This window comes from Ailuropoda melanoleuca, chromosome 2 (genome assembly GCF_002007445.2).
Source record: "Ailuropoda melanoleuca isolate Jingjing chromosome 2, ASM200744v2, whole genome shotgun sequence".
NCBI classification, from domain to species: Eukaryota; Metazoa; Chordata; class Mammalia; order Carnivora; family Ursidae; genus Ailuropoda; species Ailuropoda melanoleuca.
Window position 1 is genome coordinate 198,977,577 of NC_048219.1, and position 27,061 is coordinate 199,004,637.

Below are 27,061 nucleotides of genomic sequence, written 5' to 3' on the forward strand. Positions count from 1 at the left end.
CCAGGAGCAGTGTGCACGTTGGCCGCCCAGATTGTGGGCTCTAGATGCCCAATAAAAGGAGCCAGAGGTCTTTGAGAAGTGGCTGATTCCAATCCTGAAGCAGAATATGGGCAAAATGTGCCCAGGACGTACTTGTAGAGCCAGCAAGCTTTTCAAAAACAACTGGGACTGTCTGAAGGGCACGGGAGTCAACCTGGAAGGCTCCTGCAGGCTGAGGATGGGTAACTGGGGCGTCAAAAAGACTAATGGCAGCAGCAGACCGACCCCCATCAAATACATAAGAATCTACGAGTTCATGAGGATGCTGAAAGAAAGGACCATGTGCTGGTCCCTGGCGCTGGCCGGGGACCAATGCTTACTGTGCAAGAGTACAAATAAAGGACAGGAATGAAACATCTATCTGGCCCGGCCTGGATGGACCAAAATTCATCACTGCTACTGCCATGACCGGTTGGTGGGCAAGGGAAAACAGGTCTTCATAGGAGACTTTCTGGCTAGAGAGAAGAGTGACAGGCTGGGTTAGATGCGGCCCTAGTGAGATGATGGATCTGTGACCTAGACTCAAGATCTCCACGGCCGCTCAAGCCATCAGGTGCAGAGCCTATCAGAATTTTCTCCTGGATTAATCAGGCTGCCAATACCAAACCCACGATCAGTCCTCACATCACTCAAACTGAAACTGGAAACCTGTCACACCTCCTGGGGGGGCTGAAGGGTGAAGCAGTCCTGCAAAGACCAGGGGAACCTGAATCCTATCAAGCCCCATCTCTGATTATTGGTTTACAGGAAAATGTAGAGATGGGAAATGAGTTAACGCCACAAGAAAGCATTAAGTAAAATCCAGGAGGGGGATTCTACAGGGCAAATGACCTGGTTTCTTTAATAAATGCAGAGGGGGGGAAGATGAAAAGTTACAGAATAAAAGAGAGACACATCATACTATGGCTGTGTGCCCTTATGAATCCTGACGAGATCAGACCAGCTGGAAATGATGTTTTTAAGATGACCAGGGAAAACCAAACAAGGACTGCAATTTCTCACAGTCCTAAGGAGCTGCTGCTGCTTTCACAAGAGCGCTGTGCTCACATAAAAGTTGGTTAAGTCTGTATGTATTAGACACTTGCTGTATTTACAGGTGAAATGGTTTCTGTGAACTGCTTTGAAATTCGTTAACAAGAGAAAGAGGGGCACAGAGAAATGGGAATAGATTAAATGAGATTGGCAAAATGTCAATCCTCATTGAAGCTGAGTGACAGCACATGGGACTTTTCATGCTCTACATTCTGCAGGCTTGAAATTTTTCACAATAAGTATCTTAAAAGCCGACAACTCACCTTTAGCTTCCAGGAAAGACAAAAAGACAAGGCAAGTGCCAGAGTACGGTCAGGGGAGAAAGGAGGAAAAGCGAAGTAGATACAGTGAGGAGTAAGAACCGGCCAGCAAAGAGAACCCACAAGGGCCCAGGAAGGGGACAGAGGAGGTGGGCGATCTGACGGTCAGCACCCATCCGTGAGATTCTGAGAAGGAGGCGTGGGAAGAGATGTGGAGGGAATGGGCCTTCTGGTACTGGAAATGGTGGGTGTATACCAATCTCACTCTTTTGTGTTTGTCAGTTTTTTTAGTTATGAAACTAAACCGCTATGTCGACAAAGCTGAAGGAAAGAAAGGGGGTGGGGCGAGCTCGAGGGGAGAAGGCCGGGCCTGCGGTTCCAGAGCAGCACGCTGGGCACCGTGCCTCCGCTGGCCAGCGGTGCAGTGAGGGTGCAGCACCAGCACAGAGCCCTGCAGAGGGCGGGCTGGTGCTGGGCATGTGGGGACAGGCACTGTGGGACCAGGAGGGCGCTCCAAGTGGGGCTCTCCCACTCAGGGCGGCAGCAGCAGGGGTTCCTCGGGCGGCACTGGGGCTGGGAGCCTCTCTGGAGGACGGCCAGAGCCCCTCATAATCAAAGTTGCAGGTTGTCTCTTCTGCCGCACGCTGGCACGGCACTGAGGGCTCCGCAGAATCGCTCCTCCCTGGAGGTAATGGGGTCAGGGCCAAGCCTACGGAGGCCAAACTTCCTGCCTCTGCTCCCTCGGGCCACCTGAAACAGGACCACCCCTAGGGCCCAGCAGTGTGGGGACAGCAGGAGGCAGCCACATGGCAACGCTGACAGGCCTTCTTCTGGGGTCCTGGCAACTAACTGCTCATGGCCTGTTCGCAGACACCCCTGGGAACTGTTCAGAAAACCCCTGTCAGAATGGAGGCACCTGTGTGCCAGGTGTGGACACCCACAGCTGTGACTGCAACCCGGGGTTCAAAGGCAGACGCTGTGAGCTCGGTAAGTCGGGGGCCGCTCCCTCCTGGGGGGACCACCAGGGTGCATGCCTCAAGACACTCACCACAGTAGGCTGTGCTGGGCCCAGGGTGGGTTTGCCACAAGGACCTCAAACCTTGAGGTGCCAGGACAGGGGCCCAGCCTCGGTGCCCCAGACTTCCAAGTGCCCAGGCAGGGATACTGAGAGGCAGTGAGCCACTGGGCCTCCCATTGCCCCAAAGCGCCAGGCTGAATGGTACTGCCCAGACGAGTGGGGAGTCCGGGCCCCAGAAAGCAAGGGACATGGAGTGCCCCACAGCCAGAGGTGGGTGCAGGGGCTCCTAGGTTTAGGGCCCACACATGGTGGTAAGAGGGAAAAGAGCCACGGGCCTCCCTCCCTAAGAAGAATGTGGGACTGAAGATGGGAGGTGGGGGGACAGAAGCCCCCACACCAGCTGCACCATCCCAAGGCCTGTCAGAGACTACCGCCAGCCCTAATGGAAACCAGCCTGGGGGCTTCCGGGGCTCAAGCAGCCCCCGCAGTTGCAGGAAGGGCCCCCTCCCGGGATGCAGGAAGAGCACTTTCTCAGCACGGCGCCCCTGTAAGCCCCTTTTCCTTTGTGCCGGCAGCCTGTAAAAAGGTGCCCCAGCCCTGCACTCGGCTCTTCTCAGAGACAAAGGCCGTGCCGGTCTGGGAAGGAGGCGCCTGTCACCACATGTAAGTTTCTTTCCTGCTTTCACCACAATTCGTGGGAAGTTCCTGACTTCAGGAAGTGTCTTCACAAAGTCCAGCTCACCCACCCTCACAAGCCCTGAGGAGCTCTAGGGGTCAGGGTTACATGGGGCCTTGCACCCACTCCCTCCATGTGACAAATCAGGAAGCTGAGGCACCGAGCCTGTGCACGGGACACCAGTCTCCCGGCTCCCAAGCCCTGGGGCCTTCCTTTCCTGCACCCTCGAGTGGCATCAGTCCCTCTCCACTAGATGGCAGGGCCATGGGTACATCGATGCCAGGAAATGACATTCCTCTCCTCTCTGCCTCAGAGCCCCCTGGAAAGATCAACAACAGCACAGGAGAACTCGAGTCTCCATCCTGCCATTAAGTCATGACATTCATGCCTCAGTTTCCCCATCTATAAAACGGGCTGTAGAGGGAGAACTTGCCTGGCTCACCTCGCAGGTCCTTTCTTGCTAACACTCTTTGACTCTGTGGCTCACGCATACCATCTATTCAGTCAGCAAATACTTACAAGCACCTCCTGTCTGCGAGGCACGCCGCTAGACACACACATGCCAGTGGCCAGAACCAGCCAAAGCCCTGCCCTCGTGATCCTTCCATTCTAGATGGGGGAGGCAGTACACCAGGAGCAGGAGGAAGTACGTGGTGTTCTAGAAAGTGGTCAGGGCTGGGGAAAAGGAAGAGATGAAGAGGCGGGCCAGGAGAGCCAGGGCTGGGGACAGGGAGGGGCCAGCTGCAGCACTGAACAGGGTGTCCGGGGAAGCCTCACGGAAACATGACACTGAACAGACATGGAGGGGGAAAGGGATATCTGAAGGAAGAACTTAACAGAAAGTCAAATTATCAGCTGCCAAGGCCCCAGACCAGGAGCATGTCTGCTTGTCAGAGGAGCGGCAAGGAAGCCAGTGGGGCTGGAGGGGAGCGAGGGGGAGCGGTGTCGGGTAGGGCAGGGGGATCCCAGCAGGGCCCTGGAGGCCCTTGGAAGGACTCTGGCATGTGTTCTTTGGAAATGGGGAGCTACTGAGGATGCCGAGCCGAGGAGTGAGCTGTTTGATAACGTGTCTGAAGGTCAGTCTGGAGGGGATGCAGGAAAGCCAGGCAGGAGGCTTGATTTGAGCTTGGACGCGAAGACAGACTTAACACAGAACAGGAAACACAGCGTACCCTGATCTGTACTGGCCCTGAGGGTCCCTGTGTACAGACCGTCTGAATTTGGGTTCTGAGGAATGGCAGCCCTAAGCTGCAGTGTTCCCCATTTTCCAACTGTGCCAGTGACCCCAGTGCCTGCTAGTGACCCACTAGGACCACCAAGTACCTGACGACAAGAGCCCTGGACCTGTCAACAGCTTTCCATACTTTCACTTTAACCCATGTGCGTCTGAACATCACTTTCTTGGATTCGGCACCTCGCTGGGTCTTGCTTCATACCTGACATCTCTGGTTTTTACTGGCGTGTCTACACCACTTACACGTTACTGTAATGACTGACGGGATTGGGTTTTAAAGCCACCATAATGCTGTGTGCTATGTGTCCTATCTGACCACTTCTTTTTTCTCTTCTCCTGCCTACTTTGAGATTCTTTCTCAGGCCTCTAATCTGCCAGCACTGTTGGTTCACTGGCTCTACTTGTCTGGTTGAACCTTCTAGTGGCTGCTGTGGGATTTACGATATGCACTTGCAACCTCCCACAGTACCTCCTTGAGGCTGCTCTCCGACCTCAGGGTCCCTGCTGTCCTGCAGCAGCGGGCTCCACCTCCCCTCACGCTCCTGGCTATCGTAGCCAGACGCGCCACTTGCACAGTCTGTGACCCACACGGTATGGTATGTTTGCCCCCCAAAGACGAATATCTTCGTAAAACTGCTGAGTAGAATGTCTTTTGTTCTTCCTTCCATATCTACCATTCCCAGCACCTGGCACTCCTTTACAGACCTGAGACACCGTTGGGCACCACTGGCCTTTGCCTCCAGAACTCACTGTGATATTTCGTCTAGTGCAGGTCTGCCGGTGATGAATCCTCTCTGCTTTGGTCTGTCTGCAAAGGGTTCTATTTCACCTTCATTTTTGGAGGATATATTTGCTGAATATAGAATTCCTGGCTGACAACTGTGTTTTTTCTCTTGGCACTCAAGAACTGCCATTCCCTGTCTTCTGACTTGGCATGGCTGTGCTCGCTCTTACCCACGAGTGTGAGGGTCCCCAACCCCGTGGCTGCTCTTATGTCTCCTCTTTACACTGTTTTTGGGAAATTGTGATGTGCTTTGCCATGGTTGTGTGTGTTTTTGCTCACAAGAGTGTGTTAAGCTTCTATCTCTGAGGTCTTGACTTCAATCAAATCTGGAAAATTTGAGCCATTAGTTCTTCAGGTATTTTTCCCGTCCGTTTCTCTCCTCTCCTGAAACTCCAGTCACACAGGTGTCAGACTGACGCCGTCCTTCTCTCTACGTCGCTGTGCCTTGATTCCACAGCTGTGCCTTCAAGTTCCATAGTCTGTCCTTGCCACTGTCATAACCTGCCACTAATCCCATTCAGTGAGACCTTCACCTCACACTCTGGGTCTTATCACTTCTAGAAATCCCATTTAGTCCTTTCTTCAATCCTCCATTTCTCTTCTCATTGTTTCTATTTTCCTTCAGAGCACTGAACATGGGGGAGCAAATTCGTAACGCATGTGTTAAGGGCCTTGTCTGCTGTTCCTGCCTTTGCTCTCACCTCTGGGTGTCTATTCAATTATCGTTTGCTGCTTATGGGTCACATTTTCTTGATGCTTTGTGTGAGCCTTTGGATATCTTATCGTTTTTTGTTGGATGCTGGACATTGAAACCTTTTGGTCCCGAGTGCTAAGTTTTGTGTGTGTTTCCCGAACGTTTAGCTGGTTCTACAAGGCAGTAAATTTTAGCCTGATCCTTTGGAAGCCCCTTTTAGGGTGGTTTAACCTTTATTCAGGGTTAATTTTGCCCCACTTCTAAGCCATGGTCTTTCTGGAGTTTCTATTTTATGAATGGACTGCAGTAGCTGAGCTGTTCAGCTTCTCAGGAGCTCCCCTTACCCAGCCTCATGGGGTTCTTCCCTATGCGTGCACAGCTTCTTCTTCAAGGGGACCCCTGTCCCGGCCTCAGGAGCTCTTCCTGTGCATAGCTCCCTCCTCCCCAGTGCCCCACAGACTCCACCTGCCTCTGCCTCCTCAGCTCAGTGGGACCCCTGCTTGGCTTCCACCCCTCCTCCCCCTCCACCACCCTGCAATATAATCCAAAAAATGCTTCTGGACCAAATTCTAGGGAGATCACAGAGCTCGTCACATTCGTTTCCCTTCTCTCAAGAATCATTCTTGCACTGCTTTCTAACATCTGAAAAGGACTGCTTTTCATATTTCGTCTAAGTCTGGTTGTTCACACTGGGGGGGAGCGGTTAATTCCAGATCCTGTTACTCCCTGATGGCCAAAAGCAAAGTCTCAACCAAGGGCCCTCCCAGACAGCATGAGTTGGAGCTTTGACCATCAAACTCCCTGGATCTCTCTTTTCAACAGCTCTGACATTTGAGAGCTTTGAGAACAAAAACACTTTCCTATTCATCACCATCTACAAATTTGTGAGAGAGGTGGTATGAGTAATTCCCATTCCACACAAACCTGAGGTCTGAGTTCCAGAGACATGCTCAAAGTGGACTAGTTAATCAATGGGAAGCAGGGCTAGAAGTCTAACTGCCCACATCAAACACCTGCACCTCCAGGGCTCTCTAACTTCTCCAGGAACTACCCGTAGGACCCAAGAGTGAGCTTGTACTGCCTCAAGTCTTCAGTACCGAGTGGACTGCCTCAGGCAGAACATGTCCTTGAAATTTCTTATCTCTTAATATCGCTCCTCAAAATGTACACTTAAAATGGATGTATCTTATGCAAAGCATACCTTAGTGAAGTTAATTTTTTTTAATTATATGACTTTTTGTTGCACATTTTAACACATCCCTATGAGGTAACGTTTTATTAAGAAAATAATGGCCTTTCCCTCACCAGCTACACAGTGACCTGTGGGTGCATGTAGCCTAGCTGCAGCAGCTGGGCACCGTTCTGCTCTAGTCTCCGGCTTTACAGAACTTTCTTGTGACGCAGGTACAAAAGAGTCTACAGAGTGCACCAGGACGTCTGCTTCAAAGAAAGCTGTGAAAGCACAAGCATCAAGAAAACCCTGAACAACAGGTGCCGACTCAGGGAGGAGGCCCACACTGTGTCCTGCCTGTAGTCCACAGGGTAACCGGGCAAGGGTGGCCCCAGGGACTGAACACTGGGGGGCGCCACAGTCCTGTGGGCCGAGCCAGGTTGTCCCGTTTGTCCAAATGTGTAGTGATCTGAAGGAAACTGTGTACACATACGTGTACATATGACAGATCAGTACAGCTGGGCATGGTGGGTGCCAGGAGGTCACATGGGTGCTGGGGGAGATCACACGGTGGGTGCTGGGAGGGTCACATGGTGGGTGCTGGGGGAGATCACACGGTGGGTGCTGGGAGGGGCACATGGTGGGTGCTGGGGGAGATCACACAGTGGGTGCTGGGAGGGTCACACGGTGGGTGCTGGGGGAGATCACACGGTGGGTGCTGGGAGGGTCACACAGTGGGTGCTGGGGGGAGATCACACGGTGGGTGCTGGGTGTCACTCCGTTACTAGAATTAGGAAGCATGGATCATTGTTGATAGATGCAAATATGTAACTGTAAATACAGTAAATTTCTACTTTTTATTCACTCACAGCCAAGTTCTTTCCCCAAAGGGCTCAAGGGAGTCACAGGAATTATTACATAATGTGCTGCATGAATGTGTTAGGTACCTTCCCAGCAGCAGAGCCCTCACCCCAGTCCCTCTGCACAGGCCCATCAGTAGCCACACCCCCTAAGGCTTGCATTACTGTCAGGGAATGCAGTTCAACACCTGCCTGACCAAGCACTGTACCTGTCTCTTCCACTTTCCGTCTTCTGCACCCTGCTTTCCCTCCTCATGACTCACAGCCAGCCAAAGGGGCACACACAGACTCAAATGCTAATCTCTGCATCAGTGTCTCACTGATGGTGTTCCCCAAAATGGAATATATATGAGCCAAAGACAGGATACCAGCAGGCAGCCTGGGTTCCAGGTACACCTTCTTTGTCATAAACCACCTTTCTCTATTTCAGGAAACACACTAGCAGTCCAACACTGAAGAAATCTTAGGGTACAGGTACGTTCCCCACCATGGCTGGCAGAGCTGCGGGAAAGCTAGAGGGGCTGTCCCCATGTGGCCTCTGGGAGAGCTGCTGTCTACTTGGGGAGCTCGCTCGTGCCCCCATTTTTTTTTAAAGATTTCATTTATTTATTCGACAGAGATAGAGACAGCCAGCTCTCGAGAGAGGGAACACAAGCAGGGGGAGTGGGAGAGGAAGAAGCAGGCTCACAGCGGAGGAGCCTGATGTGGGGCTCGATCCCATAACGCCGGGATCACGCCCTGAGCCGAAGGCAGACGCCCAACCGCTGTGCCACCCAGGCACCCCTCGTGCCCTCTTTATTACAAACTCCCAGACCATGAGTTTCAGAATTCCCTAAGGGGGTTAAAATGGGAGAGAAAAAAATACCTAAGACCTCCCAATAGACATAAATCAGGTACAGAGCCATCTCCAGGTGGAAATAAGGCTGTCTGGGGGTGAGGATGAATCCCACTCACCTCAAACAAACGAAGAAACCCCTTTCCCATCAGCAGCAACAGCTGGGGGTGGGGGCAGTGGTGAGCACTCAGGGAGGGGAGACCAAGAAGGGCTTCTGGAAGGGGTGAAAGCAGGGGAGGAGTGGGGAGGAGAGAATGGTGGGAGGGGCCCAGGATGCCCAGATGTAGGAGTGCAGGGGTTCAAGGGAGGGCTTCCCAGACCCTGAGAATGGCAATCTATCAAAAGAAAAAATGGGGTGTGGGGACTTGATCACATAACTTTGGGGAAATCCTGAAGACTGGGGCATTCCCAATGGACACAGGAATCCTAAGCATTCAGAATCCTGGAATGAAAGAAACTTTCTACCTCTATTCCTGCTTAATCTGGCATTTCCCAAAGTCTTCTGGCAACTCAACGCCATCCACCCCTACCCCCCACCCATAAACTGTCAAGGTCTTCATCACAGTTGGGGAGATACGGGCTTGCACCACGGCGACCCCTCTACAGCTGTGCTCAGTCTCACACTGCGCGCAGTTTCTCGTCGGCATGATGTCACCAGGAACGAAGGAGGAATTCGGCCGGCCTAGGGCAGCTCACCCCTTCCACTCCATGAATGAGCCTCCAAGTCCATATTCCTGATGTTGAGAGGGCAGTGAGGCACCCCGGGGGACAAGCAGCTTCAGGAACAGGCTCCACTGTCTTATGGGGCTGAGGAAATGCAGGAGAAATGTTACCCAGAACCTTTACAAACAAGCCAAAGCAAAAGAGCTTCACAGGTGCGGGCTGAGACCACAGGAGGGATGTCGGCACCAGCCAAGCTGGGAAGGCCGAGGCTGGGGTCCATGGGGCGTGGCCTTGGCAGCCATCCCTGGTCAGACTTCTCCGAAGCCTCTGCGTTCATCTCCTGTCTCCTCAAAGGCATTACTTGCCCCCCCCAACCTCATGCTCCCAAGACACACAAATTCAAAACATGCCCCGCAGCTCATGAACAACTCACTACTAGGGTTAAGAACCCACAGACATAAATTGGGTCGGAAATATTTGTATCACGGTAAGTCACCTGAAACAGCATATCTTTTTTTTAAAACCCAGCAATCCATTTCTATAAAAACAAATCAGAAACCCTCAACTATAAAATTATCAAATACTAGCTTTTAGAATACCCGTTCTTGAAACAATGGAGAAAAAGCAAATGAACACTGCAATTCGTTTCAACCCAGAGCAACAGGGGACAGCCCAGGTCTTCCGAGGAAGGATAGAAGGGCGTCATCAAATGGAAGGGGAGCGGCCTGCAGCTTTCAGTCTAACAGCTGCAATGCGCCCCAAACGTCCCCAGCCCTAGGCCACGTAGTCCATGCTCTCAGCACACCTCCCTCCCGTCCATGGCCACGTTAGAGGCAGGAACACCGGGTCCTCTGGGGGCAGGGACCAAGGGCTGCTAAAAGATACTGAAGCTGCATTTTAAAGAGGAATGGGTGTCGTTCTCTTCATGCCCCATTCTCTTTTCTCTTCAAGGGATTCAGGACATTCTTGTTACACTCCATGAACCTCATGAGCTCCTAAAACCCAGGAAGGCGGGGTTTAAAATTGGATTGAAAGGACACCCTGAAAGACCAGGTCCTGGCTCGCATCCGTCCCCTCTGCGACTTCCCTCCTCTGGCCTCTACAAGTTAGATGGCCAGGCTGGGCAGGCTCCAGCCCACCTCCCTTCCAGGCCGCGCCAGGGAGACCCTCTGAGCCAAATCACCTCCAAGTCCTGCGATGCATGGAACAGCCCGCGCTGTAGCCCTGGGTGCTATCTCCTACAGGGACCGTCTGCGCCGTGGCCAAGGAGCAAGCACAGCGTGCTCGTGGGCCCTGGATGAGCGAGGCTGCCAGCGAGCAAGGCTCCTGCAACATCCGGGAACCAGTGCTCAGATTCCAAAGTCGGAGGGCTACTTTCCCCAAGACCTAACAATCAAAATGAGGAGGAACTGCTCTCCAGCTTCCACAGCGAAAACGGCAGTGCTCAGAAGGGTTGGTGATGAGGCCAGACAGAAAGGGAAGCCAAGTTCTAGGTGCCCCAACCGGCTCTCCGCCAGCAAATTCTTTGTGCTGATAGATGGTAGGCTAGCACCCCATCACATGGACCAGTAGATTACGACAGAGAAAACACTCATTAATACTAAGATGGAGTTTAGGCACTTTTAGTCTTCAGCTTTTTCTCAGCAAATATTTTTGCTTTTGTGAAAGCAAAGGACCAACTCGTCTATGTGGCAACTACTCAGCTTGGCACTGGTGGCACAACTGCAGCCACAGATACATGACCTTAAGGGTAGGGCTGTGTTCCAGGAAAATCGTATTTACAAAACGAGGGGGCAAGTCCCACGGCCATCCTTGGCCAAGCCCTGGTCTATCACGTCACCCAGGCCTCAGCCTTATGCAGAGAAAGCCACCCCCCAGACGACAAGTCACGCCACAGCACCAAAGAGCCCCGAGCCTCCCAGAAGCACGACGCAGCACCCCAGCACATGCAGAGCCTGAACGACACGGAGATGGACAACCAGGGCAGGCCAGACCCGACCCAGCTTAAGATTCCCTTCAGTCCGCGACTCGAGCAGCACTGTTCTAGGCTGTCGGCTAGCATGGTTTTTCACACATTTCCCTCTTTACCAACAGAACGCGGCACTGCCTTGCCACAGGGGCTTCCCAGCACACTTCCCAATGGCTCTGCCTTCTCCCTGCCAACCCCACCTCGTGTCAGTGGAGCATTTTAGTAGCTGACCCAAACTGGAACTCAACCCCCGAGCATCGGCCACTGACTCTGTCCTGAGTCAGACCTACAGCCACGCAGAGGGCTCCTTCTTTTCATCTTTTATAAAAACATTTTTTGAAGAGTTAGAGTATATTTTAGGCTTTTTATTTTTATTAAAATTTTGTGTGCATGTCTGTGTATTACCCGATTTATTTTCAGAGCAGAGGAGCTGTCATTTCGAGAAGTCTCTACTATACTCCAGAGCGCCCTGGCGCCCCAGGCCCACCTGGAGAAGACAGCTGACCTCAGTCAGGGGCTCCGGCACCGCGCCAGTCCAGAGAAAACCATGTCCGCGCACACGTTTTGCGGACTTCTGCGGTGTCGCCGGGGCCGGTCACTGCGCACCTATGTAAGCTACAGAATGACCAGTGAGTGGCAAGAGCAAGTGCTGTCACTGGAGACGTAGATGCAACTCTCTGCTACGATGCCAATAACCTCAAGCCCGTCAGCCGTGAGGCCAACACTAGCGTGTTCCAGTTCTAAGTTAGAAACATTGTTTCTGTAAGAAACCGACTACTGAGTCCTGAGCTTGGTGCTGTGTTGTCTTAGGCTTAACCCCTCCTGACGTTTTACAAATTAGATACCTAGTAAAAAGACTTCCTGATGCAAAGGAATTACAACTCATCCTGGAAACATTCTAAATGAGACACTGCCTTTTTCACACAATTCCTTTGTAAAACTCCGGCGTCTTCCTCAAACGTCCACTCAAACTCCACCCAAGAAAATTAATAACAATGCAATCAAAAGTCTCAGGTGCATAAAAATTTATTTCTATATCGAAATGAAAGGGGCAATCATAAGTTGCTAAATCAGCCATTCTAATCATGCAAATTTATAATTCTCCTTAGTCCCCCGACTGGACGCAAGAACCTATCTGAGGTTCCAGGGAAAGTGCCAGTCACTTGGGACACCACCACATGGGAGACTAAGTGAAAAGAGTGGCAGAATGAAATGCCTTCGTTTTCAATAATTTTGCGCATGGCCAAGAAAACCAGTGGAGACAAAACTTTCCTTCCCATTGCACGTGGGCTGCCACAGAGGCGGCTGAGGAGGCCGGCACTAACCCCACCACTCTTTGGCCAGCAAACCCCACAGCCGGGACTCCTCCAGCTGGCCGCCTATGGCCACGACATCTCACTCCGATGCACAGGGACTCACGAGCTACTTGTCTTTCTCTCTGCCGTCCCGCTCGAACATGAGCCCAGAAGAAAACAAAAGCATCTACACGTCAGTGCTGAGTCCCCACAGTAAACACAGCTCGAATCCACCAGCAGTGTTCCAGCTCATGCAGGAAAGGAACTTAAAAACTCAGCTCTTTACTTTCTTTTAAATAAAAGAAATATAAGAAATGTAAGCCTGCTTCCACTCCGGCGTTGCCACGAATCGCTACAGCTGCATTCCGCCGGACCGAGCGCACTGCTGACACTGCAGGCTCGATTCTGTTTGAGGCCGCCTGCGCACCGCGGGATGGTTCACGGCAGCCCAGCCTCCAGCCGCTGCATCCCAAAGGCACCCTCCCCCGGTCCTCACAACCAAAATTGTCCTCAGATGTTGCTGGGTGTCCCCTGGGTGCAAGATCACTCCCGATCAGAACTGCGGCCCGACAGGATTTTGACACGGTCTCTGCAGTTTTACCTAGTAGCTAAAATGCTGCCAAGACCTGGATTTTGGTCACATCACCAAAATGTTTTCTGTATCATCAACGATGTGCCAGCTCCCCCCAGGGACGGGATGTGCAGGACGTCCTGGGGTACACCAGTCCTCCCTCACAGAGCCCAGGCCGTGGGGGCTGGGCCTCTACCTCAGAGATGACGAACACCAAATTCCACCCCCCGACAGACTCTAAATCACCCCTCAGGCCCCCCAAGTTCCCCAAGGGGACTCCCAGCACCATGGTGTCCTGGGAGCTCCCTGGATGACACTAGACCCGCCCCGCTCCAAGACCCTGTGCGAAGGCTCTTCTCCTCGGGTCCCGGAAGCCCCAGCTATGAGCTGGGTGACGGGGAGGTGACCGGACGGCACCGCCCACACCCCCTCCTGCTCTGGCGCACACCAGGACAGCGCTCGCTGGCCGCCGGAGACTGCGGAGCTGCTGACGGTCTGCGGGCCAGGAGCTGGCGTGAAAGCAAACCTCCCTGGAAGGTCAGAGCCAGGGCCCGCTGCTCAGAGAGAGAGAGAAAAGGAGTCCGGCACTCGGCTGGCATTAAGGAGCTGTGCCAAACGAAACCGTGACTAAGCGCCTTCCTCGACCACGCTGCCCACTGAACACAGTGATGAAGCAGTATTTGTGGACTGAACACACGAGTGTTTTTGTGGAAAACCCGCTACTTGTTTTCATAAAATAAAGTGCTGTGATGAGCTAAAACCGCACTGTCTGCTCATAATTTTATCTTTATCATTACAAGGAAATGTAAAATGACTCTCGAACCAGAGGAAGGAACCCCACCCCCCACACTGTCATGGAGTTATCACATATCAACAGAGAGAAAACAAAACCTCATGCTGAGGTACTGAGTCCCCTGATTTCAACAGCTCAGAGTCTGTCTTCCAAGCAGGAGAGAAGAGGGCCCTCCCCAAGGAGACCTGACAATGGAGCAAACTAACACAGCTCCTATTTAGTCTGACCCCCTCTCAGGTGATTTATAATAATGCTTCATCAGACGACCAGTTTTAGAAGGAAAAATAACCTAAGAAGATCCAAGCGAAGCTCTCAAAAGCTTCGAGAAAATCATAATATTCTTTGATATCTGTGGGCTCTTCAAGCCAGTCCTTCCGTCACTCCTCGTCCTCCTCCTCGTCCTCCTCCTCGTCCTCCTCCTCGTCCAGACTTAAGCTTTTGTTGTCAGGCATGTGGCTCGCAGACCCCTCTTCCTCCTCCCGAGCAAGGAGCTTCTTAAAAACTTCAAACTCCTCAGCAGAAGAACAGGCTGTCCTGGCCAGAAACTCAGCTTCTGAGACTCTGAGAATGTCCTTAAGTAAAGGATTGGGAACCTGTGTCTGACCCTTCTTATCGGGGGTTTGGTACCGTCCTAGGCGCTCAAGGAACACATGTCTCTGCTTGATCTTGGTTATGGAGTACTGTAGGAAGTCGGTCCGCACCACGTCCGCGTGTTTAACCCCCATCCTAAAATAGGCATACTGGAGACACAGACACAGTTAGGAGTCCTGGGCACAGCAAAACCTACAACCTGTCCTGCCCAGTCTGTAATCAAAGCGAGCTGTCCAAAAGCACTCACAAAGACCCGCCCAACCAGCAGTGCCAGGACACTATGATGCCCAGCGCTCGTGTGACAGCTGACAGTTTTCAACACATTTTCAAACTCATATTGAGAAAAATTTAGCAGAAAATAAAGGGGTAAGAGGGATAAATTCAGTTGTTTCGCAGAAAAAAAAAAACAAAACTGTGAGTATGGCAAGAACAGGCAAAAAATTCAGCAAACATCTAGCAATTTGACCTAAGTTGTCATAATTGTTGCCCAAAAGTTAGGACAACTGTCACAACTATGCTTCCAAAATCAATATGCAGAGTAGGTTCTAAAGAAAGGAAGATTATTAGCCCTTGTTAAATTAGCTATTTCAAGGAGAGGCCCCATTTGGACCCCAGGAATGGGACGGGGTCATTCACTGTTAATGGCAGAAAAGTTGCAGGACAAGCTTTCTCTAAAGAAACGAAGGACCAGAGCTGGATGCTCTCTGGCTGGTGTGTGCAGAGGATCTAAGCCTTTCACCTCATCCACTCGCCCTTCGGGTGCCTATGGCTTCTCATCCATGGAGCTGACCCTCACGACAAAAATGTGTTGTTACTTCCCAAGTCCCCTACCAGTCATCTCACCTGGAATTTGTATTCCAGTTCACCAGGGTCCTCCCGAAGAACAAAGGGGCATCTGTGCAAAATCCTGGTCACCTGTTGTACCGTGAAAAGACATTTCTCCTTGAGAACACCAACAATGCTGTCAACATCCCTCTGATGCATGGTGAAGATTTCAGGGCAACAGAGAAGCACCGTCTTTAATTTCCCTACAGAACATAAAAAAGGGCAAGTACATAATTTCAGGACATTCCAGAAAACCAAGGTGCTTGCCACACCCAAGCCAGCATTTAAAAAATGAAGGCGGCCTCAGCTTCCGAGGCCTGCCCAGGAGCACATGGCAGTGGGAGGGGCCAGAATGACACATCTCCTCACTGACCCCCTCCCTGGGATAGAAATGAGGCCTCTTGCCGGCCTCCCAACTGAATGGCATAAACCTCATACTCTAGGCCTCCTCCTCTTGCCCTCTTCATCTAAAGAATTTCCCAGGGGATCTACTGGAACGATCAGACAGTAGGATGAGACAGTAGCTTCCCCCACATGGGAGCTCTGGCTTGATGTTTCCTTCCACAATACAATAGTCATTGAAGCATCCACAACCAACGTTCCTAAGATCTGGGAGCCTGAACCTGATGAAAAGGAGTTCCATAACAATAATTACTAAAAGAATAACGACAAGAATACTCGTGATGCACAGCCACAAACACTGATCTCCTAGTTAGTGGGGTGACCATACCTTTTATCCACATTAGGGCAATACTGAGCGAAAGAGGCCCTATTAACAAATGCATTAGGGTAACTGAGACTACCGAAGGGATACTGGGGCTCATGGTCTTCCCGTGGATAGCTGAGCAAAATTCAGTACCTGGAAACTTAAAATCACATATTTAAACTGGCATTAACAATCTTCCTAACCGCTGAGCCACTAAAATGTGTCTGGAGTGACTTTCAGGAGTTTAGACTTTCCCTCTGCAGCAGAAGGCCTTGCTGAGCTTTGCAACATATAATCATAGCACATGTAGTATTAAGTTTAGCCTTCTAGATTATACTGCCACAGGTAATCTGTCAAGAGAAACGCAGAAGGCTATATTCTTCCTTATCTCCTGGAGAAGGAGGCCCACAGAGAACCTCTGAAATAGGTCCCCAAGCAACAATATCTCCCCCTCAATGATATCTTACCACTAAGAGTCAAGAATGAAAAAAATAGTGGCCCTCCTGTGGTCAATGTGCATAAGGATCCCTGAGGCCCTCATGGGCTCCCAGCCCCCTTCTCCTGAAGGCCCACCCAGGGATCCAATGAAATCCTAGGATCCTTGAGGTGTGAATCCTGCTGGGGGAACAGTCACTTCCCCGTTTCCTAGGAGTCTGGGACGATTGCAGGTTCCACCAGAACCCACGTCTTTACAAGGGACTTTGCAGTAAGCCTTTGGTTTTATGTCGTATGGACAACACTTCAAGCTAAGGTAAACGTCAAAGACCGCGCAGGTGCGCGAATATTACCACCACACACTGACCTCTACCTGCTGAACACAAGCACATACCACATGCTGACCACCCACTGTTCCAAACACTAGAGCCCCCACAGTGAGCAAACCAGACAAGTACCCCCTTCCTTCCCGCAGTGCCGTCTGCAGAGGTCACTGCTTCTCACCTCCAGGCCAAACCACACATTACTCTCAAGAACTTTCCCCAGAAGCCTCCCCTAGCCCACCCCACCTGGGCTACTTGTCTCCCAGCCCTGACTCCTCTACGCTGGACATAAAATCAGGGCCTTCTTGTACCTTCTCCAAGACCAAGCTTTCGCAGGTAACCAGAGCGCCTCCTCACGTGTGTTACAGGCAATTTCAACAACTGAGGACTTCTCTTCAAGGCCACATACACAGGCTCTGGGTTCAAACCCAACAGTATTAATTCTGAAATGATGTCCAGCAACTGTTGAGGGTGCATACTTGGCCACAGACAGAGCAATTCGTTAATGTGGATGTCGCTGAAACCCATGTCCAGGAGGGAACGGACGACCTTCTCTCGCTCTATGAACCCTGGAGCCACAGCAGTCCTCTGCTTCTCAAGGGGGCACGGAATGAGGCTTGTCCTGCACTCTGGTTCCAGCACATACTTTCTGGATTCCACATGGGATAAGTTCTCGAGGCCCCCTCCATTGGAGGCTGTGGTCAGTTTACACAACAAAGATGCAGACGTTCTTTTCTGTTCTCCATGATGGGTCTGCCTAGCAACGTGGGACCAGGTGAGGGGGACCAGGCGATGCCAGCCGAAGACCTATGAGACACAGCACCAAAAGGGGATCAGCTCCTCACCACTCCAACATAGACACCACGGGATTCTGGAGCCAGGTTATTTCATGCCTTGGTCCCACATAAGCCACAGCAGGCTTTTTCACAACCTGCAAACTCCGATCTGAGCAGGAGAGAACGATTCCAAGGCCAGCCCGTAAAGTGGGTCTGGGTGTGCGCGGGTCCTCTGCCTCTACCCTCTAAGGCGCGGCGCCTGGGGGACTGCAAATTGAACTGAAAATAGATGAGCAAGAAGACAGAAACCAAAGTGTATCCGTATGCATACGACCGCTCACAAAAGGGGTCGCTCCCTAAACGGTAAAGTCAGGGCCCAACGTGCAGGGAAGCGGGGAGGCTTCCGCGGGAGGGGCGTATGTGCTGATGTTGCTTCACGCAGATGCCAGTGCCCTGTCTCTTCGCGGCCGCAGAACCACGCAGGACACAACACCCGGCAGCCGCGCTCCCAGAAGCCTGCTTTTTCCTGAGCTCGGGGAATCTGTCCCACGTACGACAACTGACAGTAACTTCCAGGCCAACCGCGGGGGTGCGGGCCGGTTCCCGCCCGGGAGCCCGGGACCCCCCGCGAGTCCCGCACACTCCGAGCCTAAATTCATCCCACCAGCAGGACCCGGCTCCGCAGGGCCGGTCCGACGCGCACGCCGGGCGCCCGAGCGCGTCACACCCTCCCGCTCCCGCTCCCGCCCCGTCGGCGCGCCCGCCGCTCCCTCTGCCCGGCCGCCGGGAGGACTCCGCCTGCGAGGAGAAACACCCGGCCCGGGCGCCACCTCACCTGCCGGCCACACGCCGCCATGGCTACAGCAGCTCTGGCGCCGGAAGCGGACCCTCAGCGGTCCGCCGTCCCGCCGTTCCCCCGGCAGGCGCTTCCGCCCTCGCCGGTCCACACTTCCGCCCTCCCCTTGGCAAGCGCGAGCGCGCGGGAGGCGCGTTCCGCCGCGGCCCTTCCCCGGTGCGGGGCCGGGGCCGCCTTGCTGTCCCGCCATCCAGGGCTCTCCGCCAGCGCCTCGTATGCACAGCCCCTTCCCACGCATCCGCGCCGCACGGCCGCGGCGGCTTGGCTCGTCCCGAGACGAGCGCGGGGAGCGGGGCGCCCTCCCGGCCCCGGCGCGCCCCTGGGCCCCGGAGTCTGACACCGCGCGTGTACCCGCGACGGGCCCGGCGCCGGAACCGCTCGCGTGGCACGAGCACCGTGTCCAAGAAAAGGGTGGTTGTGTTTGTCGTTTTTCGCTCGAATTTTCTTCTTAAAACGCTCAACTGTCTGCACCTCAAAATAATGCTCAACTCGAAGCCTGAGGAAGCCTGTGGGACCCCCCCCCGCCCCGGCGGGAGCCGGTCACGAGCCCCGCGGGCGAGGTCGCGGCTGGGGGTCAGGGCTCACTCCCCAGCCGACCGCGCCGTCGGCCCGCGGACCGCTGTCTCGGAGCCGCGCTTGGACGAGGGGGAAGTTCGCGCAGCACTTCCCACCGGCAGTCTCCCCGCAGAGAACGCTCTGGAAGCGCCAGACCGCCTACTGCCACGGGGGCGGGGGGGGGGCGGTGATGAGCTGTTCTTGGAAGTCCGCCCTGGGGAGCTCGCACCGCGCGTTCGTAGCCCACGGCGCGGCTGTCTGCAAAAGCGTCCTGTAGCTTCTCTCGTGTGACCGGCATCGTGTACTACGGGGCAAGACATTTGGGGGTTTTCACTCCTGAAAAGGTTCTTAGAATATCAAGAAATTCATTTTAATTCTAAAGACTAAACGTCACTTCTTACTACACGCTTTAAAAAATGTGCCCCTGAAAACCATGCTGATGCAGGAGGACGTGCCCCCCCCCCCAACGCAGTCATCTCTGCTGGGGGCAGGGACCCCGCCGCACTGTCTAAGGGAAGGCGATGGCAATACCCACTATCCTCGGGTTGAGAATAAACTCAGCTGCTATCCGGTGTCCTAAGATACTGAAAGAGCCGCGTGACCCCTGAGTATCTTCCTGAGGACTCAGCGGGAGGAGCCTTCAACCTGCAGAAAGTGATGAGGTGGTGGAAGGGGGTGGAATGTCTCAGGTTTTTCTCTTTTCTTCTTGCCATCTTAGCAAAGAATGAAAGGTTTCCCTCTTACTCCTAACCACTCCCTCCCCTCCAACACAAATCAAATAAAGGCTGCTTTGCACGTGTTGTCTGAGCTCCCTGATTCTGCTTCAGAGGGGGTGGGCTGGAGCCTGGAGGGGAGGAGCCATCTAAGTGTGTGAGAGACCCCCTGGCAACTGAACCAGATGGGAAGCAGGCTGGATGCCCATTGCAGACGTGGGGCTGGGGCTGGATGTCGGGAGTGCTGGGAGGGTGTCTGGGTGGACAGCAGGGCCTAGACAAATGGTGGGGGGGGCTGGAGCGGTGTGCAGGGGAGAAGGGAAGTGCTTGACAACAGCTGGCCCCCGCCCAGCCTCCTTAGGCTGAGCAAGCTGTGGGGCTCCGGAGGACCCCCAAACCGATGGGAGGCTGAGCCCCTCTCCAGCTGGGGCAAGTGAAGGCGCACAAACATAAAAGTAAAGAAATGAAATGCTTCCCACTTCACATTGTGGAAGAATTCAGACAGTCCAAGTCAGGATCATGGTTCACTACAAAATTGCTTTAATTTGGAAATGTTCAAAAAAATAAGGTAATGAAATAGTCTGGCCATTTGGGTAACCAGTGCTCCAAACTCTACACATCAGATGAGCACAGGTCAAGTCAGAGGAAAGAAACCCTCATGCGTATACACAAAATCAGAAAGGTTAAAGACTCTGAAATTCACAAGTAAAAGCCCTTTAACAATACAAAATCCAACCAAACACCAGTATGCTTTTCCAAGGTCAAGTGAAAAGTGAATTCCAAGTCTATTTATAAACCTAAAAACCTTATAGCACCACTGGCTTTTGTTCCAGCATTTCTCAAACATGCATAGGAGTTTTTAGAAGGTGAAGTGGGCCTAAGGCTTGAGAATTTACTTCCTTTGACTGGATGGGGCCCGAAAACAACTCGATCCCGAGAGAGTGAGGAAGCGCAGTGAGGAGCTGGAGTTCGCTGTCAGGGCCCTCCCCGGGGGCACAAGGCCCCGCAGGGCTCCAGAGCCCAGGCCACTTCCCTGGTACACCTGCTTTCTGTCTCCAGGCTCACACCGGACAGAGCTCCGCTTTCTGAAGAAAGAAGACATTGTATCAGGTGTTAACACAAGATCCTAAGACGCTTGCTTCTCTCTGGTAAAATTCCTAGGAACAGAAGACACCAGCGGGACCGCTGAGAACCCCCTGCACGGGTGCGGTGTCCCCAGCCCCTGCAGAGGTGCTGCAGGGGGTCCCCGCCTGAGGCCGCCAACGCCAGTGTGGTCGCAAGGAGAAGCAGACGCCCTGTGCTGCTGCCGCCCAGCTCTGTACCAGGAGCCTCATGGGAAGAGCCAGGGTCCCTGGATCCCCCCCAGAGCACCCCACTCGCCATCTGCAGCCTTACCCTCCCCTTCAGCTGGCTCAAGCCACCGCCGGCTGCCCTCAAACCCTCTGCCCCCCGCCCCTCCTGTGGGTGCCACCTTGTCAGGGGCTCCCCTGGGTGCTCTCCCGCCTTCGAAGGCCCCAGTGGTGTTCAGAGGCCTCTGGAACAGAATCAAGCCCCATTTGTTCCACAGGGGACAAGCCAGCTACCGGCCCTGACATTTCTGTCCAGGACAGCATGGAGGAGGAAGCCTCCTCCTCCCCAGACCCAGGGAGGCAGCCTGGGGAACCTCCTTACCTTCTTGGCACACAGGTCATGCCTCTCACCTGGCTTGTTGACGCGACACACCTCATCCCAGGTGTAGTTAGCAAGATTCACGGGCTGTGTCACCCAGGGGTCTGCCACCAGCTTCTCCAGGGTGGTCCGCTGCTCGGGGACAGGTTGCAGCAGCCCAGACATGAGTTCCATGAGATCTGGAGGCAGAAAGACCCACCTGGGCATGTGGCCAGAGGACCGATGGTGGGTCCAGGCTGAGTTCGAGTGGAACGGGTCTCAAAACTGTGGGTAATGGGTCTGCCTGCCGTGAGCACCTCTGATGGGGCACGAAGTGGCCCGGGACCTCTGTGTGACAAGAACCTGGGGTTCTGGGTTCTGGGGTTCTGGGTTCTGGGGTTCAGGACCCACCCCGCTCACGTAACCTACATGTGGAGCTTCCAGAGCTCAGCCTGCTCTCGGGGCTCTGGCCATACACAGCCCCCCTCGAGTGACACGGGGTTCACGTGATGGGAGCGGAGGGAGGCGGCCGCAGGCAAGCCCTGCATCGTCCCCACAGAAGGAAGCACGGACTCTGACAAGAGCTCTAGCCTCTGATCTAGATTTGGGTCCCATTTCCTGTAACAATGTGGGTGTCTCCTCAACAGACTGCTCTAAGCCTCACACCCCAGAGGAAGTCTGAGAATCTAGTGAGAGGATGTGTGGAATGGCTCTGTGGGCGAACCGCACACTAAAAGCAGCATGGTTCACGGGAACCCAGAACCTTAGCAACGCTCTAAAAATGCTCTTTTAGGCCACTACGGACCAAACTGTGTCCACACCTCCCCCACCCCTACGGTGAAGCCCTAACCCCCAGTGGCACCTGGGAGGTGACCAGGGTCACATGAGGTCATGATGGTAAGGCCCCATGATTAGTGCCCTTGTAAGAAGAAGAGAGACCAGGGCACCTGGGTGGCTCAGTTGGTGAAGCGTCTGCCTTCAGCTCAGGTTATGATCCTGGGGTCCTGGGATCGAGCCCCATGTTGGGCTCCCTGCTCAGTGAGGAGTCTGCTTCTCCCTCTGCCTACTGCTCCCCCGACTTGCGCTCACGCACTTTCTCTCGCTCTCTCTCAAATAAATAAATAAGTAAATAAAATATTTTAAAAAAATTATCTTGAGGGTTTAGTCACATTCAGGTTACCCTTCTGTTAAAATCAGTGTCTGACGAATGGAAAGAAAGCAATGAGGCTGTCAGCACGGACAGAGTCGCTGTGCTCGATGCGGGGACCGGGCGCCCTCACCTTCTGACACCAGGTACGGGGGGTGGATCATGGCCTCCATGGTCTCCTCCAGCTCACAGAAGGGGTTCTCCTCAAAGATCAGTGTGTACAGCGTGACCCCCAGCGACCACATCTCCAGCTCCGGCCCCTTGTACCTGCAAGGGGGAGGTGGTGGCAGCATTCGGGGCCTGCTGGGGCTTGACCCATCCCACATGCGGCCCCTGACAGTGGCCCCCAGTATGTCCTGCGGCCCTCCTCGACTACGCCCTCCACTCCAGCACCTCTGGCCCAGCCAGCCATGCTATGCTCCAGCCACACACCCGGGGTGGGAGGTGGGGGGGCAAGACTTCATGTCCAGGCAGCTAAGAGATGCCCACTGCCATCTAAGAGGGTGTGTGAGAGCAGAGTGCCTCCTGATGGGGGGCCTCCTGGAAGAGGTGGAGAGCAGAGCAGACAGAGTGGAGGCTCCAGTCCACACAGGAGTGGAAGGAGGGCCAAGGTGACAGCAGCGACCTAGGGAGGGTGAAGGAGGAAGCGGAGGGGTCCAGGCTGGGCCAACCGGGCAGCAGGCCGGGGGAAAATGGTGGTGCCCCGTTGCCATGTTTTGTCGTTGGAAGAACAGACCTCACCCAGCTTCCATTGATCAGCCCCTGTGAGATGCCAGCGCTCTGCCAGGCATTTTATGTGTCCAACCCAAAACCCCACAGCTGGCCTAAGAAACCGCACCCTTTACACAGAAGGCCTGGAGCTGTGGCCAAGCTGTCCCTGGAGCCGCTGGTCACTCAGCTCTGGCCCAGACAGCAAAGACGGGAAGCTGCAGCTTTGCCAGACCACGGAGTCGGACAACATGGCCGAGAGACACTGGTGAGCAACGAAAGGGTCCAGGACATCAGGAGGCAGAAGACCAGGACGGGGGGGCCCTGGGCGCCGGGAGGGGTCAGGAGGACAGACGTCAGGGAAGTGCGGGATGACAGACTGCACAAGCCAGGGTGAGAAAATCCCATTCAACACTTTTTGTTTTTGTGTTGTTTTAGAAAGACAGATTTCAAGAACGCGGGAGAGTAAACAGAAAAATCCGATAAAGTCCAACAGTGACAGCACACTGTTTCTGTAAAGCACCAGACAGAAACACTTTAGGCTTGTGGGCCGCGTGACCTCTGTCGCCACAACCACACTCTGCCATGGCAGCACTAAAGCAGCCACAGATGCCACATAAGCCAACAAACAAGGCTGTGTTCCAATAACACTTTATTTATAAAGTCCAGTGGGGGGCCAGGTTTGGTCAAGGGCCACAGTCTGCTGTCTCCTGGAGTAGAAGGACACAAAAACAACGAGGGAGGAAGCCGAGTTCCAAGCAGGGGTCTAGAATCAGCCCAGAAACCCACTGGCGCAGTGAGATGGGGGCTGGGGGGAGGAGGGAGCAGGAACGGTGCAGGGAGGGGCTCCAGGAGAAGGTGGGGACACCCTGGGCAAGGCCAGAGGTCCCTGAGCAGCAATGAGGTACACCATCGCCCTGCACTCGCCTGTGGGCGCTTCCCAGCAGGGGTACAGGAGGTGGGGTGGGGGGCAGACAAGCCCCAGAGCACATGTCAGGGTCCCGTGGACAGGACATGCAGCCCCCTCCAACTCCAGTGGCCACCACAGGACGAGACAGCAGCCAACAGCACGCTGGGGGCACCAGGGTGACCAAATTGCATCTTCAAAGAAATCCAAGGCCCTTCCTGGACGACCCTCGCTCAATATTTCATACTGTCTCAGCGCTGCCCAGGTCCCCCTGCAGGCCACAGGCTCTGGGGCAGGGACACACCGTCCCCCTCGGTAGGAACAGGAGGCCCGGCCAGGCCCCGAGCCGACACGGGTCCTCCGCACCAGCGCTTTCTCTGCTGGATGTCGCGTAGGCCGGCCTGGCCACCTGTGGCTGGCATTGACTATCGTGCCTCTCATCACAATGACTAAACCCAACTGAAGAGAAACCCTCGCCACCTACTTGAAGGGTCTCAGGTTTGGGACTCTTAGCTTGATCTCTCGTCTTGTTCTCAACCTCTAATTACATAAAACTCCAAACACACAGAAAAGCTGAGGATGTAACACAATAAACCACGGCGGCCATGGCCCACCTTCCCTTAACCCACCTCGCTTTGCCTGCCGGCCCACCTAGGAACAAGACATAGGTCATCACTCTACAGCCCTGTCACAAAGAGGCACAAGCAGAAACCGTTTTCCCACCTAAACCACGAGCGGCCCCGGGGGCCCGATGGAAGACGCGAGGTCAGGCCATAGCGCCGTACGTACGGGTTTCCCATGAGGACTTCGGGTGCACAGTACTCGATCGTCCCACAGAACGTGTGAAACAGCCTGCCCTTCTCCAAGTAGGCGGCGGAGCCGAAGTCGATCAGCTTGATGGTGAAGTCCTCCGCAATCACGATGTTCTCGTCCTTGATGTCCCGGTGAATGATGCTCTGCGAGCGCAGGTAACCCACTGCCGACACCAGCTGCAATCGGGCCACAGGGACTTCTTAAGAAAGCAGTTCAAGTAAAACACATGTTTAAAATAAGGACCAACTCGAAAACAAGACAAAACAACAAAGAAAAAACACCTCGTCTAATTCCTAATGAACTAGTGGCCGGACAGAACCTAGGACGCCGCAGACCCAAAATCCAGCTCAGCGGGGGTGACACAGGTCCAGGCAGGGTGCTCGGGGTGGCCGGCCAGCTACACCTGCCGGCAGCAGCCCCAATACGGGATTCTTCTTTAAAATGTCATCATTCTCATCGTTAGCGATAGACAGTCAGCACACTGGTAAGTACACGACACACTACCGTTGGCTGTGAAACAGGACTTCGTCTGGTGTGACCGACACTTCGTGCCCTCTCACGAACACCGCACTTGTCCCCCAGCACAAATACGTGATTCTCAGGTGCTCTCTGTGTGCTATGGACAAGGCCTCCCAGCAGACAGTCACTCACCGCTCAAAACACAGCGTGACAATCTCGGGAGGAAGGGCAGACCGACCATGAGCAGAAGCTACAAAGACACGTGGTGGGCACTTTAATGAGCGTGGCGTGGGCGTGAAATGGGAGGCGGCCCTAGAGAAAGACTGAGTGCGACACCTGCGGCTCACACGCAAGGAAAGTGCCTCGACCAGAGTTCACGCTGCGGTTAGGGGCAGAGCCGAGAGCGGAGGCCAAGTCTCCAAACCGCCACCTCAGGGCTCTAGCAGCTTCTCAGAGGGCAGCCCCGGGCATCAGCCACACTGGCCCCAACGTGCGCGGGACTCTCATCCATGTGCACATAAAGTAATTCCCCTGGAAATGGCCTGTGTTCCGGCAAGCCAAGTGCAACGGTCTCCACTCTGGAAGGGAACAGTGACTGCAGTGAGCTGTCTGCCCCGACCCGGAGAAGCCTACACCACACTTCTGATGACAGAGATGAACAGAAGGAAGCTCTAGGTGAAGTTTAAGTAAGATTAGTAAAATTTCTGACTGCATTCACAATTTGGACAGCAATTACACCAATCAACATAGTGTCTTCATGGACAGAGTCATCATGATTACAGACGATTTTATATTTACAAAGGAATACCCTTGAATCAGAGGCTATAGTTATGGGGGGTCAACTGTGCCCAATTCATTAACTTACAACTAGTAATTAAATACATATTTATATGCACATACATGCAAAAATATGCTGATCTATACACAGTTCCACACAGCCATGCTTGCGCACAGATGCACACATGTGCACACTCACACACTCACAGGTATGTGCACAAACTCACGGAGACATCCATGTGCATGTGCATACACACACGTGCACGCATGTGTGCCAGCCCGCTGGGAACAGAAAGCCTGTATCCATCTGAACAGGGAACGTCTCGTGGAGGGTTACTAATTGGCAGCAGATTCACCACAAAGGTCTGAAGAGAACCCGGGCCCAGGCAGCGAAGCCCGTCCTCCCACAGCCCCTCCGCTGCCCTCACTGCACAGGAGAGCTGGTCTGTGAGGGCCTCAGGCGCAGGAGCCGAGCCCTGGTCTCTGGCACCCGGCACCGTTCACAGACACACTGGCGTGTGATGGCATTTTCTATAAGCCCGTGAACCCCTACTTACACATAATAGCTCTTACGTACGTAAATCCACAGAGGGGCTGTAGACACCCCTGCAAAATCATACAGTGTGGGACGCTGTCATTAGCAGATCAATGGCCCCAGCATTAACAACTGAGATACAGCAGCATATGGTCTGCTTGCCGTGCACATTTCAGAAACAAATGTTTGCCATGCGTTACAGTAGACGGGTGTAATCGGGCAACACGGTAAGAGCGAGAGAGGGGACAGTCTGAGCAAGAACCACGATGCCTGGAACTTACAGGTAGGTGCCTGAGAGACTTAATATCAGAAATCCAATAACTTCTGGGAACTTACAGCTCTGAGTAAGATATGTCAACTTATGGAAACTGGCATTAGACATCAAGTCCTCACC

General features: G+C 53.7%; 3 protein-coding genes across 4 annotated transcripts in view; 1 reads left to right on the forward strand and 2 right to left on the reverse strand.

Moving 5' to 3' along the window:
* The window catches only part of SNED1 (sushi, nidogen and EGF like domains 1), a gene marked incomplete at its 5' end in the record, with an annotated part of 57,775 nt that extends 50,099 nt beyond the window's left edge, over positions 1-7,676 (forward strand). The window contains 3 exons of the mRNA XM_034642731.1: positions 2,202-2,318; positions 2,925-3,012; positions 7,142-7,676. Of these exons, the coding sequence (XP_034498622.1) occupies positions 2,202-2,318; positions 2,925-3,012; positions 7,142-7,271 (335 nt within the window). The remainder of the gene's footprint in view (positions 1-2,201; positions 2,319-2,924; positions 3,013-7,141) is intronic.
* A 70-nt stretch (positions 7,677-7,746) lies between these two features.
* Positions 7,747-19,058, reverse strand: MTERF4 (mitochondrial transcription termination factor 4). Of its 2 annotated transcripts, none has more exons than XM_019803702.2 (4): positions 18,386-19,058; positions 17,086-17,581; positions 15,329-15,513; positions 7,747-9,410 (listed from the first exon to the last, which is right to left on the reverse strand). In XM_019803702.2, the coding sequence occupies exons 1-4, from the start codon at positions 18,404-18,406 to the stop codon at positions 9,255-9,257; spliced, it is 858 nt and encodes a 285-aa protein (XP_019659261.1). In that variant the 5' UTR covers positions 18,407-19,058; the 3' UTR covers positions 7,747-9,254. The 2 variants fall into 2 exon arrangements, with proteins under 2 accessions (XP_019659261.1, XP_002923200.2); XM_002923154.4 differs by lacking the exon at positions 7,747-9,410 and adding an exon at positions 12,246-14,634 and having other exon boundaries at positions 18,386-19,054.
* A 1,133-nt stretch (positions 19,059-20,191) lies between these two features.
* PASK (PAS domain containing serine/threonine kinase) overlaps positions 20,192-27,061 on the reverse strand; it is a 37,473-nt gene continuing 30,603 nt past the window's right edge. The window contains exons 16-19 of the mRNA XM_034655579.1: positions 24,873-25,072; positions 22,602-22,735; positions 21,375-21,521; positions 20,192-20,759 (exon numbers count right to left, since the gene is read on the reverse strand). Of these exons, the coding sequence (XP_034511470.1) occupies positions 20,650-20,759; positions 21,375-21,521; positions 22,602-22,735; positions 24,873-25,072 (591 nt within the window). The 3' untranslated portion in view covers positions 20,192-20,649. The remainder of the gene's footprint in view (positions 20,760-21,374; positions 21,522-22,601; positions 22,736-24,872; positions 25,073-27,061) is intronic.